The sequence below is a fragment of the Haematobia irritans genome, chromosome 3 (assembly GCF_050003625.1).
Source record: "Haematobia irritans isolate KBUSLIRL chromosome 3, ASM5000362v1, whole genome shotgun sequence".
Classification (NCBI taxonomy): domain Eukaryota; kingdom Metazoa; phylum Arthropoda; class Insecta; order Diptera; family Muscidae; genus Haematobia; species Haematobia irritans.
Window position 1 is genome coordinate 3653483 of NC_134399.1, and position 16198 is coordinate 3669680.

Here is a 16198-nt window from a genome sequence, read left to right on the forward strand (position 1 = left end):
TTTATTTTCTTTTCATTTAAGTAATTCAAAGCCTTTAAGCTGCCGATTAGTTCAAATTTTCTTAAAATTGGTAAATATAACAAATGCACCCATCTTAAACTTCGTATGGCTCCAAAAACATGGTTGCAATTTCAAACTTTAATTTTTTCCTTCAAACTTCTTTAACAAATGAAAAAAAACAAATTTGTCCAAGGAATATTCTTAAATATGTCAACAAATATTTACTTATTTTTGTGATATCGTTTCGCGTCTGTTAAAGCAATTTTTTTTTTTAATTATCCGACATTTTCTTTCCTGGTGGTTTCACTGTTTTCGAGTGTAGTAACGGGATTAAACTCCATAAAACAAAGCAAAATATTTCTAAGTACTTTTATTTGTTGATAAAAACATGACTTTAAGTTTCTTCTCATTTATATTGGTCACGATATTTGTATGATATATTCACAAATTCGTTTTCCTGTTGTCCATACCATCAACAAAAATCGCGTCGCCACTGGACTATTTTTGAAAAAGGTATATTTCATTAAGTCACAGTAGCAGTTTATTGTGAATAACTTGTAAGCAATGCTAAATTTTAATATTAGGACAATCGTATTGTATAAAAACTAGAAGACTTCAAATATTTAATATTAATTTTTTGAACAGCTGATATCAGTGTTGATCACATCAGTACTGTGATTTTAGATTTATCGGCACCAATTGGACTGGCTACTAATTCACAATAAACAAATATGTAGATTACGTTATCTGTACAAAAAGAAACTAGCTCTTCAATTATTAGGTCTTTTTGCGTACTTCTACATTAAAAATTATCCAGTACAAACTTGCTAGATAGTAAGAATGTATTTTACTCTCTTTGCTACAGTTTGCAGAAATCTTCTCAATCGACAATTTTAAGGGTAAATTATAGTTAATAATAGTTATAGTTATAGCTAAATTATAGTTTCCAAACCAATTAAAACAATAAACATATTCATATTTTTTACTACACTTCTAGTTGACATTGTGAAATATATCGCAGTGCGATCATAGACCAATTAAAATAGAGACATACCTTGACAATTCACCATGGTTTTGTTTATTTGCAGTGCGCAATCATTCCACTCAATTGTGCAGTCAAGTGACTCAATTTCTTTTTTTGAAAACGAGAATTACCGTATAAATCAGTAAATTTTTATTACAAAAAAGCTGTGGATGTATAGAATTTTATATGCTTTTACAATATTTGGTGTTTCATCAAGAAAACAAAGGAAAGAAAACAAATTAAAGCCAAATTAAAAAATCACTCAATTGCAGACGAAAAGGAGCCCTCTACGGTGTGCAGACAAACTACAGCGCTGTGAATTCACTTTCGTTGTCTATACCTTCCTTGGTCTATGCGATAATCGCACATATGATTTGTTTATGACTAAAGCTGGTAATTATGTGCTAGACGTCTTAAGTCTATTCATTGTCTGCACATTGTAGATGACATTTCTTCGTCTGCAAATGAGTGATTTTTAATTTGTTCTTAATTTGTTTTTCTTTCCTTTGTTCTTTTGATAAAACACAACATTTTGTAAAAGAATATAAAATGTTGTACATCTACACCTCTTTTTTTAATGTAAATTAACTGATTTGTGCCGTAATTCTCATTCTGCTAAAAGAAATTGAGTCACTTGACTGCGCAATTGAGTGCGATGATTGAGCACTTCAAATAAAGAAAATTATTGTGAATGGACTTGAGACATCTATACATTTATTGGTGTATGGTGCTACCTCCTGCAAGCTTTTCTGAAAAAAACATGCAACTTCTTTATTTTTCTTTTGATTTGTGATAATTATCAAAACTTATCGGGTACGCCAAAGGAGCTGTTTTTTGCATAGATTGTTTACAATAGTCTGCTATTGTGATTGCCATGCTTTGGAGCTCCGAGAGTTCCATTAGACTTTCGGTTTTATATTTATTTATTTTTATTACATCGGCATTTGTAACAAAATGTAGATAAAATTTTCTAAAATTAATCTACGTGTTATGGGTTTTAACGCAGCAAAACCGCTAAAAACGATTTCGAAATACATAATTGCTTTCTGATGTTAATAAGATCGTATCCTTTATGCACCGTTCATACTACCATTTTATGCGTACAAAAAAAGGTCTGTTTCTGAAAAAAATCTTACAGTGTGGTCAAACGCTAAGAATAGTGTGTGATAAGTTAAAAATCTATAAATGTGTTATTGATCACATTAATAAGCTGTAGTATGGATTACGTCGTCGAACGTAAAGTATGATATGAACAACATTTGGGATGTGTCTGGAAACGATGGATTAAATGAATAAAAAAATTTAAAATATTAAAAATAAAAACAAACAAAACTATATGTTCACAACTATTGTGAATAAAAAACTTTCGTTTTAACTATAGTATATCTTTAGGCGTTAGTAATACGTTTAGCTGACTAGACCGAACATACTAGACCGAAAAGTGAGCTCTCCAGGACACGAAAGCCAAATTAATTTTATTTTTTTTTAGTTCTTGGAAAATTTCTGCAATTTGGGACAGTTTTCTTGATATGAATTTTGTGTACTTTAGTTAATTTACATAAAAGGCTAAATAAAGCATAAGGATTTACTAGATTCGTAATTCCTTAAATTTTTTTATTTTCTTTTCATTTAAGTAATTCAAAGCCTTTAAGCTGCCGATTAGTTCAAATTTTCTTAAAATTGGTAAATATAACAAATGCACCCATCTTAAACTTCGTATGGCTCCAAAAACATGGTTGCAATTTCAAACTTTAATTTTTTCCTTCAAACTTCTTTAACAAATGAAAAAAAAAACAAATTTGTCCAAGGAATATTCTTAAATATGTCAACAAATATTTACTTATTTTTGTGATATCGTTTCGCGTCTGTTAAAGCAATTTTTTTTTTTAATTATCCGACATTTTCTTTCCTGGTGGTTTCACTGTTTTCGAGTGTAGTAACGGGATTAAACTCCATAAAACAAAGCTAAATATTTCAAAGTACTTTTATTTGTTGATAAAAACATGACTTTAAGTTTCTTCTCATTTATATTGGTCACGATATTTGTATGATATATTCACAAATTCGTTTTCCTGTTGTCCATACCATCAACAAAAATCGCGTCGCCACTGGACTATTTTTGAAAAAGGTATATTTCATTAAGTCACAGTAGCAGTTTATTGTGAATAACTTGTAAGCAATGCTAAATTTTAATATTAGGACAATCGTATTGTATAAAAACTAGAAGACTTCAAATATTTAATATTAATTTTTTGAACAGCTGATATCAGTGTTGATCACATCAGTACTGTGATTTTAGATTTATCGGCACCAATTGGACTGGCTACTAATTCACAATAAACAAATATGTAGATTACGTTATCTGTACAAAAAGAAACTAGCTCTTCAATTATTAGGTCTTTTTGCGTACTTCTACATTAAAAATTATCCAGTACAAACTTGCTAGATAGTAAGAATGTATTTTACTCTCTTTGCTACAGTTTGCAGAAATCTTCTCAATCGACAATTTTAAGGGTAAATTATAGTTAATAATAGTTATAGTTATAGCTAAATTATAGTTTCCAAACCAATTAAAACAATAAACATATTCATATTTTTTACTACACTTCTAGTTGACATTGTGAAATATATCGCAGTGCGATCATAGACCAATTAAAATAGGGACATACCTTGACAATTCACCATGGTTTTGTTTATTTGCAGTGCGCAATCATTCCACTCAATTGTGCAGTCAAGTGACTCAATTTCTTTTTTTGAAAACGAGAATTACCGTATAAATCAGTCAATTTTTATTACAAAAAAGCTGTGGATGTATAGAATTTTATATGCTTTTACAATATTTGGTGTTTCATCAAGAAAACAAAGGAAAGAAAACAAATTAAAGCCAAATTAAAAAATCACTCAATTGCAGACGAAAAGGAGCCCTCTACGGTGTGCAGACAAACTACAGCGCTGTGAATTCACTTTCGTTGTCTATACCTTCCTTGGTCTATGCGATAATCGCACATATGATTTGTTTATGACTAAAGCTGGTAATTATGTGCTAGACGTCTTAAGTCTATTCATTGTCTGCACATTGTAGATGACATTTCTTCGTCTGCAAATGAGTGATTTTTAATTTGTTCTTAATTTGTTTTTCTTTCCTTTGTTCTTTTGATAAAACACAACATTTTGTAAAAGAATATAAAATGTTGTACATCTACACCTCTTTTTTTAATGTAAATTAACTGATTTGTGCCGTAATTCTCATTCTGCTAAAAGAAATTGAGTCACTTGACTGCGCAATTGAGTGCGATGATTGAGCACTTCAAATAAAGAAAATTATTGTGAATGGACTTGAGACATCTATACATTTATTGGTGTATGGTGCTACCTCCTGCAAGCTTTTCTGAAAAAAACATGCAACTTCTTTATTTTTCTTTTGATTTGTGATAATTATCAAAACTTATCGGGTACGCCAAAGGAGCTGTTTTTTGCATAGATTGTTTACAATAGTCTGCTATTGTGATTGCCATGCTTTGGAGCTCCGAGAGTTCCATTAGACTTTCGGTTTTATATTTATTTATTTTTATTACATCGGCATTTGTAACAAAATGTAGATAAAATTTTCTAAAATTAATCTACGTGTTATGGGTTTTAACGCAGCAAAACCGCTAAAAACGATTTCGAAATACATAATTGCTTTCTGATGTTAATAAGATCGTATCCTTTATGCACCGTTCATACTACCATTTTATGCGTACAAAAAAAGGTCTGTTTCTGAAAAAAATCTTACAGTGTGGTCAAACGCTAAGAATAGTGTGTGATAAGTTAAAAATCTATAAATGTGTTATTGATCACATTAATAAGCTGTAGTATGGATTACGTCGTCGAACGTAAAGTATGATATGAACAACATTTGGGATGTGTCTGGAAACGATGGATTAAATGAATAAAAAAATTTAAAATATTAAAAATAAAAACAAACAAAACTATATGTTCACAACTATTGTGAATAAAAAACTTTCGTTTTAACTATAGTATATCTTTAGGCGTTAGTAATACGTTTAGCTGACTAGACCGAACATACTAGACCGAAAAGTGAGCTCTCCAGGACACGAAAGCCAAATTAATTTTATTTTTTTTTAGTTCTTGGAAAATTTCTGCAATTTGGGACAGTTTTCTTGATATGAATTTTGTGTACTTTAGTTAATTTACATAAAAGGCTAAATAAAGCATAAGGATTTACTAGATTCGTAATTCCTTAAATTTTTTTATTTTCTTTTCATTTAAGTAATTCAAAGCCTTTAAGCTGCCGATTAGTTCAAATTTTCTTAAAATTGGTAAATATAACAAATGCACCCATCTTAAACTTCGTATGGCTCCAAAAACATGGTTGCAATTTCAAACTTTAATTTTTTCCTTCAAACTTCTTTAACAAATGAAAAAAAAAACAAATTTGTCCAAGGAATATTCTTAAATATGTCAACAAATATTTACTTATTTTTGTGATATCGTTTCGCGTCTGTTAAAGCAATTTTTTTTTTTAATTATCCGACATTTTCTTTCCTGGTGGTTTCACTGTTTTCGAGTGTAGTAACGGGATTAAACTCCATAAAACAAAGCTAAATATTTCAAAGTACTTTTATTTGTTGATAAAAACATGACTTTAAGTTTCTTCTCATTTATATTGGTCACGATATTTGTATGATATATTCACAAATTCGTTTTCCTGTTGTCCATACCATCAACAAAAATCGCGTCGCCACTGGACTATTTTTGAAAAAGGTATATTTCATTAAGTCACAGTAGCAGTTTATTGTGAATAACTTGTAAGCAATGCTAAATTTTAATATTAGGACAATCGTATTGTATAAAAACTAGAAGACTTCAAATATTTAATATTAATTTTTTGAACAGCTGATATCAGTGTTGATCACATCAGTACTGTGATTTTAGATTTATCGGCACCAATTGGACTGGCTACTAATTCACAATAAACAAATATGTAGATTACGTTATCTGTACAAAAAGAAACTAGCTCTTCAATTATGTCTTTTTGCGTACTTCTACATTAAAAATTATCCAGTACAAACTTGCTAGATAGTAAGAATGTATTTTACTCTCTTTGCTACAGTTTGCAGAAATCTTCTCAATCGACAATTTTAAGGGTAAATTATAGTTAATAATAGTTATAGTTATAGCTAAATTATAGTTTCCAAACCAATTAAAACAATAAACATATTCATATTTTTTACTACACTTCTAGTTGACATTGTGAAATATATCGCAGTGCGATCATAGACCAATTAAAATAGAGACATACCTTGACAATTCACCATGGTTTTGTTTATTTGCAGTGCGCAATCATTCCACTCAATTGTGCAGTCAAGTGACTCAATTTCTTTTTTTGAAAACGAGAATTACCGTATAAATCAGTCAATTTTTATTACAAAAAAGCTGTGGATGTATAGAATTTTATATGCTTTTACAATATTTGGTGTTTCATCAAGAAAACAAAGGAAAGAAAACAAATTAAAGCCAAATTAAAAAATCACTCAATTGCAGACGAAAAGGAGCCCTCTACGGTGTGCAGACAAACTACAGCGCTGTGAATTCACTTTCGTTGTCTATACCTTCCTTGGTCTATGCGATAATCGCACATATGATTTGTTTATGACTAAAGCTGGTAATTATGTGCTAGACGTCTTAAGTCTATTCATTGTCTGCACATTGTAGATGACATTTCTTCGTCTGCAAATGAGTGATTTTTAATTTGTTCTTAATTTGTTTTTCTTTCCTTTGTTCTTTTGATAAAACACAACATTTTGTAAAAGAATATAAAATGTTGTACATCTACACCTCTTTTTTTAATGTAAATTAACTGATTTGTGCCGTAATTCTCATTCTGCTAAAAGAAATTGAGTCACTTGACTGCGCAATTGAGTGCGATGATTGAGCACTTCAAATAAAGAAAATTATTGTGAATGGACTTGAGACATCTATACATTTATTGGTGTATGGTGCTACCTCCTGCAAGCTTTTCTGAAAGAAACATGCAACTTCTTTATTTTTCTTTTGATTTGTGATAATTATCAAAACTTATCGGGTACGCCAAAGGAGCTGTTTTTTGCATAGATTGTTTACAATAGTCTGCTATTGTGATTGCCATGCTTTGGAGCTCCGAGAGTTCCATTAGACTTTCGGTTTTATATTTATTTATTTTTATTACATCGGCATTTGTAACAAAATGTAGATAAAATTTTCTAAAATTAATCTACGTGTTATGGGTTTTAACGCAGCAAAACCGCTAAAAACGATTTCGAAATACATAATTGCTTTCTGATGTTAATAAGATCGTATCCTTTATGCACCGTTCATACTACCATTTTATGCGTACAAAAAAAGGTCTGTTTCTGAAAAAAATCTTACAGTGTGGTCAAACGCTAAGAATAGTGTGTGATAAGTTAAAAATCTATAAATGTGTTATTGATCACATTAATAAGCTGTAGTATGGATTACGTCGTCGAACGTAAAGTATGATATGAACAACATTTGGGATGTGTCTGGAAACGATGGATTAAATGAATAAAAAAATTTAAAATATTAAAAATAAAAACAAACAAAACTATATGTTCACAACTATTGTGAATAAAAAACTTTCGTTTTAACTATAGTATATCTTTAGGCGTTAGTAACCTTCTGTTTAATTTGCAGTTTAATCAAACACAAAAAAAAAAATTTAAATTATTTTTTTTTAATAAATAAATCAAAAAAATGTGGGAAATTTTAAAACATTTCAGATTACACATACATGCAAAAACTAAACAATAAACTACAAAAATTCGATATAATCTTTTATAATTCTCAAACACAAACATAAGTCTATTTCCGGAAACATATGGATTCAGAATATTGAATATAACGAAAAAATAATTTATAATAAATAAAAAGTTCTAAAATAAAAATTTTGTTTGACTGTAATCGTTTACAGTTCTCAAACACTATTTTTCCGGAAAGGAAATATACAATATGCAGAATATTGAATATAACGAAAAAATAATTTATAATAAATAAAAAGTTCTAAAAATAAAAATTTTGTTTGGCTGTAATCGTTTACAGTTCTCAAAGACTATTTTTCCGGAAAGGAAATACATAAAATTAGAATATTGAATATAACGAAGAAATAATTTATAATAAATAAAAATTCTAAAAATAAAAAATATGTTTGGCTACAAATTAAAAGATACTCTCCAAGCTCAAACTTTAGGTGGAGGACGTAGGGCAATATTAGCTTCAAATTCCTTCATGGATGTGCTACGTAAAGATTTCTTAGATTGGCTTGGATGAGGAGCCCCACCGCGTTTTCCTCTCTTACCAGGAGCATGGCGACTACTCAAGTGAGCTTTGTAGGTCTGTTGGTAGCCATATCCTTCGGGATTATTATTGTATTTTGGATTATAGCTGTCGAATTCTAAAGGCTTATATTTATGGCTGCGTGGTTGTTCAATGTTAGACGAAGTATCCTCATATTTACTGGACATTGCTTCCTTTTTAAGGACATATTGTTGATAGGGATTCATGACTGGATATCCGTCCTCTGATATGGCTGAACTAGACATTTCACGTTCTGCTTCCCCAGAGGGTGGCTCTGCATAATAGCCACTTGTAACTCCAGAATAACCTTTGTAGTCTGGATGAGGCTCCTGACTTACAATTTTCTTACGATACTCTGGACGATATTCATTTTCAGCCCTTTGCTTTTGTTTATATGGCATAGAATTGATATCATGATAGATTTCGGAGTTAAAGTACAATTTACTGGGTTTACTGGTGGAGGCACTTGTAATGGACTGGTGATCATCAGGGTCTGGTGTGGTCACAACATGTGAAAGATCAAATTCTTCGAGATTCTTTAAGGCTGTGGAATGATCGAATTGCTCATAGCCATGTTTGATGGGAAGGCTATAAGGTTTCGATACGGTTTTTACTGTGGCCGTATGTAGAGGGGCTTTTGTCTTTATCTTGTAGATAAATTCCACATTTGGGGCTAATACATCGGTGACTTCGTGCCCAGAATTTTGATAGGTATTCTCATTTTCCGAATGGTAGCTATTTTTGGAGCCAGAGTTTTTACTATATTTAGTAGCTGGTGCCGCGTGAGATGATCCTGAAGATGGTGTATGAGCAATGGTGTGTTTATAGCCTTCTCCGTAACCATTGCTAGAGGGATTATATTTGGGTTTCAAAGTCGATGTACCAATATGCTTCTCATCCGATCCTGGTAGAGTAACGACTTTGAAGTAGGTTTTAGGTTCCTGACTTTTGGGTGCTGCTACAATTTTACCCTCCGCCTCCAACTCTTTCATATATCGTATTACCGATTTTTCAATCTGTTTCATTATTTCAGCCTTGGGTATTTCTGTGGAAGCTGAAACACGAATTTTCTCTTCATTTTCATTAGAGGAACCACCATGATAAGACGATGCGGCAATTGGCTTGTATATATACTTGGTGCGATAATTACGTTCCACAAGTGCCTGATTGGAAGCGTCATATCCCTCGGTATGATCCTCATATATATTGTAGGATCGTGTGACGGGGTCCTTATCATAGCTGCCGGATTCATCGTTAGGTTGTTCAGGCTGCTCTTGCTCCTTGGCTACTAATTGGGCTTGTTGCATTTGCTCCTGTATCTGGGCCTGCATCTGAGCTTCCAACATAGCCTTGGCGGATTCATTATCACCCTGAGCTGGATCATATTGATACTGAGGAGGTGCAGGACTTTGGCTTTCCTCTTCTACGGGTATAGTAGGCCTTTGTGCATCTTTATGGGAAAATGAATAGTAATCATATTGTTCGGGTTTTTCATTGCTCTCATGGAGATTTTGTAAATGTTGATGTTCCTGGTCATGCTGCTGCTGCTGGTGTTGCTGTATAAATTGTTGGTGATGCAATTGTTCTTGCTGATGTTGCAACTGGTGTTGTTGTTGCAATTGATCATGTTGGTTTTGAATTTCTTGTTGTTCCGAAGCATGGTGGGGGCGATTATGATGAGTCTGTTGATATTGCTGCGATTGCTGTTCTTCTGGTGCTACTTCGGGTTCACTGGGAATGCGTATGGGTTCACGTAAACGTGAACCATACAAACCCATTGCCTTGGCCACATACTCTTCGGCCGTTTCTGTATCCTCCAGAGAATCCGATGGTATACTTATGCTACTGGTATATTTAGCGGTAATCTTCGTATGCAGGGGTTTACTTTCCGGTCGTATTAAATTAATATCGGCATTATTGTAAGAATAATCTGAAAAAAATGAGATAATTTAAAATTCAACGCTTAAATAATGGTAGCAAGGTTGTATTATACCTCCTGCATCCGTCGAGTAGGCACCACCTCTACGGTATTGACTTGGCTCGGTATGACTGGAAGCCGCTACCACTTGATCGGTTTTAGATTTTTCCGTTACTTCACTGGTAGCGGGTTTAGTGCTGCTGGTGTTTGTCTGCCCAAAACGACGTCTACTTCGTCCATTAGCTGTAGCATCATTGAGACCAATGATAGCTAACTGTAAATAAAGGAGGCGAATGTTTACATTTTGTTCAATTTCGAATGATGATGCAATTTCGATTTCTGATCATCTACCAGTACTGTCGACGTATAATTCTTCCTGCCTTTCAGCTGAGGAAATCTTTAGATACAATTATAAAAATGCAAATTGGGGTAGTTTTAGAAATATATTCAATCAGGCTAATGGCCAATTCCTTAATATGCAATTAACTTCTACTGCTCAGACCGATGACTTCATTGCTGACCTCACCGGGCACATTACACACTGTGTTGATGCCAGTGTTTCGAAAACGGTAATGGCGAACGGATATAGTGGGAAATTATCCCGATCTTTATTATTTATATTATTATTTGATAAAACATCGCAATAACATTAGAAGACTACGGATTCGCCGTAGACAATACTATCTTAAGGAAGACATGAAATTTCTTAATAGGCTTATTCAGTAAAAGATTTTCCAATTCAGAAATAGCAAATGTAATGAGATGCTAAGGAATCTTACCAAGTCCTCAAATACGCTTTGGAATGTATCTAAAATTCTAAAAAGAAAGGTGAGAACTATTCCTTGTCTTAAGGATGATGGGATAACATATTACACGAATGCGGAGAAATCTGAATTACTGGCAAGGCAATTCCTCTCGAACCATCTTACCACTTCAAATTTTAGAAATGCCTCTGTAGAGGCGTTAGTTCAAAGTTAAATTTCCACATTAGAAGCATACGTGAGAAGGCTGTTATGATAGCAAATGTTCGATGGAAGAATTGCAAGGGCTCTAACGACACCAAGCAAATATGGTCCATTTAAACTTAAACCGCACACTAGATATGCTAGTGTTCTCGAGACGTCAGATATCACTCCTGATATCTGCTACAACAGGTCGCTGCCTGATAGGCGATTTTGCAAAAACTATAGGCGCGAAGTATAATGACTATTGTATGAGTTGTCGTGATGCGGAGGAAAAGGAATCAATTAAACACTTCTTGTGTGAGTGTCCTGCATTTTGTGTAAAGCGCAAAAAACTTTTAGGAGCATATAGCTTCAGATTACTGGCGGATCTGGAAAACGTTAACTTAAGCAGTCTGCTAATGTTTTTGGAACAATCTGGTTGGTTCAACAGAAGAAAATAATCGAGAAGGTTCTGCGGTTAAAACTAGAAGTGCCCATATGTAATAGGTACTTTTAGTTAATGTGGTATCACAATGGACTGAATAGTCTAAGTGAGCCTGAATCTTAATCGGGCTGCCACTTACCTAACCTAGAAGCATACGTTGGCTACGGGCCAGTAATATTGGTGGATACTGTAAGGGGCATAATTAGGACTCTTTGTAACCGGAAAAGTCCAGGCCTCGATGGGACCAATAACACTCTTCTCAAAAATCTTCCTATAAAGGGGATACAGATATTGACTTTTCTGTTCAATTCTTGTTTGAAATTAGGGTATTTAGCGTGGAAGCGTTCGAAGATTGTGGCGGTCTTGAAGCCGGGTAAGGACAGCTCTCTTCCGTCATCATATAGGCCAATAAGTTCCCTAAAATCGACCGGCAAACTTCTTGAGAACATTTTAAAGGAAATTATTGAAGACTATATAGAAGATAATAATGTGCTTCCCCCTCAACAATTCGGCTTCAGGGAGGAGCACAATACGATACATCCCCTCGTTAGGATTAAGAAATTAATAAAGGATAACTTCAACGTTGGTAAATCGATAGCTAGGGTGCTACTGGATGTTAACATCAATTGGTATCAATCTGTCAGTAGTGAGTATTTTTAGAAGTTTTTGGAGGATCGTAAGTTCAGTGTCCACGTTGGACTGAATTCGTCTATGGAATATTTATACGCATGACTTTCCCCCTCTAGAAGGTTGTAAAGTCTCTATCCTTGCTGATGACACTGCCGTTTTAAGTTCAAATTTGCTTGCAATATATGCACTAAAGAGTCTACAGAGTGCCCTGGACTGTGTTCTGAATTGTTTCAGCAACTGGAAGATAATGATATACTCAGCTAAATCACAATCTATTTTGTTCACAAGAAGAAGAAAATTATGTTTTGTGCCGAAGACAATGATAACTGTCAATGGACATGAGATTGAATGGGAGAATCAGGTTCGTTACCTGGGTGTAATTCTCAATATAAAACTTATTTTTAATCTCTCATATAATCGACATACTAAACTTAACTATTAGAATACTATACATCTTCATTAATAGGAAGTCTTAACTGAGTATTGGTAATAAGTTGCTAATCTTTAAGTTTGTCTTTAGCAGTATGCTCTGTCATATCAAGCGCCTATAAGTAGTTCAGAATAAGATACTGAAGATGATATATAATCTTCCATATTTCTACCTTACCTCGAGTCTTCACTTTATCCAGAATATTCCTTTTGTCAAAGACAAACTTTGTGCTGTTGTCAATAAATTTGCCTACAAATGCTCTTGGTCAAGATATTATTATATAAATTCACTTTACCATTAATCGATTCCTCTTTTATTCAATCTTAATTGTATGCAGTAGTTTTTAGTTTTTTTCTTTTTTATAAAATTTGTTTGTAAGGTTTTTTTGCGCTTTTTCCTCCGATCGTTCATTCGGTTATAAACTATAGATTGTAATATTAAACTGTTTTGTAAACATTCAAGTTGCAAAGTCGCTAAGACTAATCTCTGTGTATATATTCTATTGTACACAAGCTTATATTAGTTATCAATAAATAAAAAAACATAAACGTCAGTTTAAAAATCCAAATTAAAACAGATACGACAAAAGCAAACTTTAAACCAAAATCCCCAAACTAGGTTAGGTATAGTCGGAGCCTGATATTTCAGATTCACTTAGACTATTCCGTTATTTAAGATACCATATATGCTGAACTTCTCTCTTATCACTGAGGGCTACCCGATTCTATGTTCAGCTCAATGACATGGAACCTCCTTTTTATTGCCGAGTCTGAACCCGTGACCTTTTCAAAGGAAGACGGGCCTGCTAGCCATTGCATCAGGAGATTAGCCTATTGATACCTTTAAGCCAAATATTCAATACCTCAGTCAATTTAAAGATTATTTTTTTTAAATCACAAATGTTTTCCTTTACTTTAAAGGGAATTTGCTTTAATTCAAATACATACGACTTTAAAGGAGGGGCGTTAATTTCAAATTTCTGGAAGGAAATTTTAGACAATTTTTGTAAAATGTATTCGAAAATTTCGTTCCTCACAAAAAGCCCTTTATCTCAGTGTAGTCGGCTTCGCCTACATTAAGGTTTTCCTTATTAGTTTTGTGTTTAATATTTTGTAAGAATTATTAGGCAATTTAGATTAGATTATCCTATAAAATTATGTTAGATGTAAATTTCATACACCCAAAAAAAAATACTTTCTTCGGAAATGATGAATTTTAGACAAAAAAATATTTTCTTTGAGAAAAAAATGAACCTGAATTTTAATAAATTCGACAAATGTCTCCAAACTTTTTTATTTACTATAAAAGAAATGTTTTAGCTTCAAAAGAAAACTTTGCTTGTCTAAAATTTCGCTCCTTAGAAAATAAAACTCTTCTTCCACTGTATATGATATGTTGAAAAGGGCTCAAGGTTAGTTATTAATATTTACACATAATAAGAATATCAAATACTGTCTTTATAATGAATTTATATTCATTACCAACCATGGTAATATTTTGTGATTATTTAAATAGCACTTTGGTAAAAAACCAGCCACTTGATAAAAAATGCATTTCTTATTGTTCATGACTGAAATGGTTTAAGACTATGATGTTCTATTCACTTCCTTGTTTAAATGTTATTGACTTTGTTACGTTTAGGCTTTAATAAAATACAGAAACTTTCGCCTTTTTTGTGTTGCTTATAGGCTATGATTTGATTTATATTTGGCATGCTTGGTTAACATTTAACGCCATCACCAATTGGATTGCCTTGGCAGGCGTATACGAAACACCAATTGTTGCCAAAACACCATCAATACGGCAAGAAGTAAATAGACAATGTAGTTTTTTTTTCAGAGATTGATGGAAAAGTTCATTAACACAAAAGCATTTTGCTGTGATGTATAAATGAATTGTAATTGGCCACAATTAATTGAATTGCACATTGAATACACTTATTAAGTAACAATCAGAGTTATATTATTTAAAAAATAAATCATGTTTGTTTTTCTCCTCAAATTATCCTGATATTGGAGATAGTTGTCCATGGTCCATGGTTTTCATTAGAGCTGTGTATTTGTTTTTTTTTTTGTGTGAGATGATAACTAGGTTTTTTTCAAAATCTTTTTACAGCACATAATATCACTATAATCCAGTTTTTATTGTTTTTTCTTTATTGTTGATAGATTTTTATGAATTTGCTTATTTTGAGAAGGATATCACATTTGTTGATTTGAATTTTAGTTGACCGTTATTTTTTTTATTTGCTGCTTCTCTAGCATATGGCCTTAACACTGAGCCTTTGCTCTTATATCGATTGCCTTTACTTACTATAAGCAAAGCTGTATAAATATATCTCAACTGCAGCGCGTACATTTCACGACGGTATCTGAACATCAATTGTTTTCGCAATATGTCCAGTCCATAGCTTTTATAAGGTGTATTGTGAATTTTTCTTTTGGATGAATTTCTTCGATTCGTTTTCATTTCAAAAAAGAAAAAACTGCGTTACTTCTCGTATCTATGCCGATTAAAGACATCAGTCTGGACTGTGGTGGGCCTTGTAGTGTGGTGTGGTGTTTCCCACTTGCATAGAAATTGCATGCAAACATGCAGTCATCATCAGGCAGCAGCACTATTATTTCCCATTCATATGGAAGAGCTCTCTGCCCGCTAACAATCTGTTCGTCCGTCCACCCAGCCAACTCAGTGTTAAGGAAAAATTAGTGCATTTCAAAAAAACGCGAAACGAAACAAAAACTTGGCTGTGAAACAGTTTTTTCCTCCATAATGGCAATTACAATTTTGTTTTGGAATTAGCTGAAGACAAATAAAAAATTATTTTTAAAATGTGGCTATTTAGTCTCAATTTCTTTGAGGGGTTAAAAATAGTTAAATAATACATACAATAAAATACACACCTTAAAAAAATGGGAAAATATTTAGAAGTATTTGCATATTTATATCCCCATCTTAAGCATCATATATCAGCATTCATTTCGTTTGGAACGAACTGAATTTTAGGACTGAAATTCCGAAAAACATATAAATTTTTGATCATGGTGAAATTCTGATATATAAAACATGCTGCTAATCCCACACACAAAGAAAAAATACTTTCCTCGGAACGAAATTTTAGACAAAGTTTTCTTTTATCTTTAAAAAAAAAATTCTTACAAAAAAAAAAAACAGTTTGGTGGCAACCGTTAAATCACTCGTCATAAAGTAGGGTAAATTCTGTTATAAGCATAATTGTCTAAAATTTCATTCCGGGGGAAAGTATTTTTTATTTGTGTGTGGGATTAGGAGCATGTTTTATATATCAGAAAACTTACATTATCTTACATATTCATGGAAACTACAATAGAATCAGTTTGCATGCTTCTATTAGTAGAAAAAAATTGGATGTTCTTCCTACGACATTACACGCAAAAAAATAATTCTTTCCTCCCAAACGAAATTTTAGACA

The 16198-nt window shown here is 32.5% G+C and overlaps 1 protein-coding gene across 1 annotated transcript; it reads right to left on the reverse strand.

Moving 5' to 3' along the window:
* Positions 1–7790: 7790 nt before the first annotated feature.
* On the reverse strand, positions 7791–15216 carry LOC142229213 (uncharacterized). Its single transcript, XM_075299752.1, has 3 exons — positions 15061–15216; positions 10374–10572; positions 7791–10310 (listed from the first exon to the last, which is right to left on the reverse strand). Exons 1-3 carry the CDS (start codon positions 15214–15216, stop codon positions 8263–8265), a joined length of 2403 nt encoding a protein of 800 aa, XP_075155867.1. The 3' UTR covers positions 7791–8262.
* Positions 15217–16198: the final 982 nt, after the last annotated feature.